The following is a 1,876-nucleotide window of genomic DNA, read 5'->3' on the forward strand; positions in this document are numbered from 1 at the left end:
CCAGCGGGCGGCTCTGGCTCCCACGGGACGAACTCGTGGAGCAGCGTGTTCACCGTTTCGGGACACTCCATCATCACCATGTGGCTGCCCTCGTCGATCACCTTCAGGAAGGCAATCAGCAGGATCTGCAGGGAGGTGGTGGCACAGGGTGAGTGCTGGGAGGAGTTCACTGTGTGTTGCTGGCACCCAGACCCCTCTCACCCACCCAGCCCCACTCACAGCACCAATTAGGTTGGAAAAGATGATCGAGCCTGACCTTTGACTCCATCCCATACCTCAGCCATTCGTTGATCTTCTTCCACTGGGACAAACTTGTCGTGCATCCCATGGACCAGGAGCACGGGTACAGCCAGCTCAGCGTGGTACACCTCATCCCCCTCTGGCCAGTACTGCCCACTCATCATGGCACGAAGCACGAAGGAGGAGACGTTGAAGGCATTGCCTTCCTTCAGCAGCTGCTTCTCTTTGGCACCTTGGCGAGCAAAGCCAGCCCTGAGGGACAGAGCCAAGGGTTAGGACAGGAGCATGGGGGATGCAGTGTCCCTCCCAGCACGGGGATGACAACTCACTTGAGGAAGCTCCAGGCCAGGCAGGGGGACAGGCAGTGCAGCACGCAGGTTGGCATGTTGAAGATGGAGCAGAGACTTGGCTCCAGCGCTGTGGGGCCACCACCATTGATCATGATCACCTTATGGACCAGCTCTGGGTACTCGTGGGCAAGGAAGGTGCAGAAGGACACCCTGTGGGGACAGACAGACATGCTCTGACCCTGAGGGTGCTGAGGCACTGGCACAGGTTGCCCAGAGAAGCTGTGGCTGCTCCATCCCTGGGAGTGTTCAAGGTCAGGTTGGACAGAGCTTGGGGCTGGTGGGAGGTGTCCCTGCCCATGGCAGGGGGTGGGACTGGATGGGATTTAAGGTCCTTCCAACCCAAACCAGTCCAGGATTCTATGATCTCAAGGCTCCATGGCTGGAGAGAAGGCTACAACCCTTTGTTTGACCTTTTCCAGGGCAGGGGAGCCAAACTCCCCTGCTGAGGGGCTGAGCTGGGAGTTTCACTCCTGCAGGGTGCTGGGACCCACTTGGGTGCCAGCCAGCCTGACCCAGCCTTGTCCTGAGCTAATCCTGCCCAGCTCAGAGCCGACTCAGCTCCCTCTCCTCCCAGGCACTGCTTAGTCTCCATCTAATTGACTTTCTTGGGCTTACTCTATTTATAGCCCATATTCTACCAGCTCCCCCACTGCAGACCAGGCCCTGGGATTAGCTGGGCCCAGAAACACCCCCCAAGAGGATGGAGGAGATCAGAACTGAGGGATAAACCCAGAGCAGGACACCCTCAAAGTGTGGGATTTATTGGGAGTTTGCCACCGAGGAGAGGATGGAGGGTGGGTGTGATGAATCCCTCCCTTCTCCAGGTGCCTTACCCATAGGAATGTCCTATCAAGATGTTCCTCTTCTTGGCATAACGTTTGAAGACAGCCCTCATGTCCTCGGCCAGCGCGTAGAAGGTGTACGCGGCGGCGATCTGCGGCGCCGAGCTGCAGCCGTGGCCAGCCCGGTCAGGAGCCACCACCTCGTAGCCCAACTTGGTAAAGAAGTCCAGCTGCTCCTTCCAGATGTCCAGCGAGCCCCCCACGCCATGGATGAAGAACAGCACCACATCACTGTGTGTCCCTTTGCAGCTTGTGATCTGCTTCTTGCAGTCGATGTTGACGACCTTCTTGGGCTTGCGCTTGCGTCTCTTCCCGGGGGTGGTGGCTGCTTCCCGCGAGCCTGGAGTGCTGGCAGGGCCCTGGCTGGGAGCCTGGCCAGCCACATCAGACATCTCCAGCTCCACGGTGCTGTTGGGCTCCCCGGGGGGGTTGTGGCAGTGCAGG

General features: G+C 59.0%; 1 protein-coding gene across 1 annotated transcript in view; it reads right to left on the bottom strand.

Annotated features, from left to right (window-relative positions):
* Positions 1 to 5: 5 nt before the first annotated feature.
* ABHD8 (abhydrolase domain containing 8) overlaps positions 6 to 1,876 on the bottom strand; it is a gene marked incomplete at its 3' end in the record, with an annotated part of 2,200 nt that continues 329 nt past the window's right edge. Inside the window, exons 2-5 of the mRNA XM_009070091.1 lie at positions 1,424 to 1,848; positions 570 to 740; positions 276 to 492; positions 6 to 125 (exon numbers count right to left, since the gene is read on the bottom strand). Of these exons, the coding sequence (XP_009068339.1) occupies positions 6 to 125; positions 276 to 492; positions 570 to 740; positions 1,424 to 1,848 (933 nt within the window). The remainder of the gene's footprint in view (positions 126 to 275; positions 493 to 569; positions 741 to 1,423; positions 1,849 to 1,876) is intronic.

This window comes from Acanthisitta chloris, unplaced genomic scaffold (genome assembly GCF_000695815.1).
Source record: "Acanthisitta chloris isolate BGI_N310 unplaced genomic scaffold, ASM69581v1 scaffold12322, whole genome shotgun sequence".
Classification (NCBI taxonomy): domain Eukaryota; kingdom Metazoa; phylum Chordata; class Aves; order Passeriformes; family Acanthisittidae; genus Acanthisitta; species Acanthisitta chloris.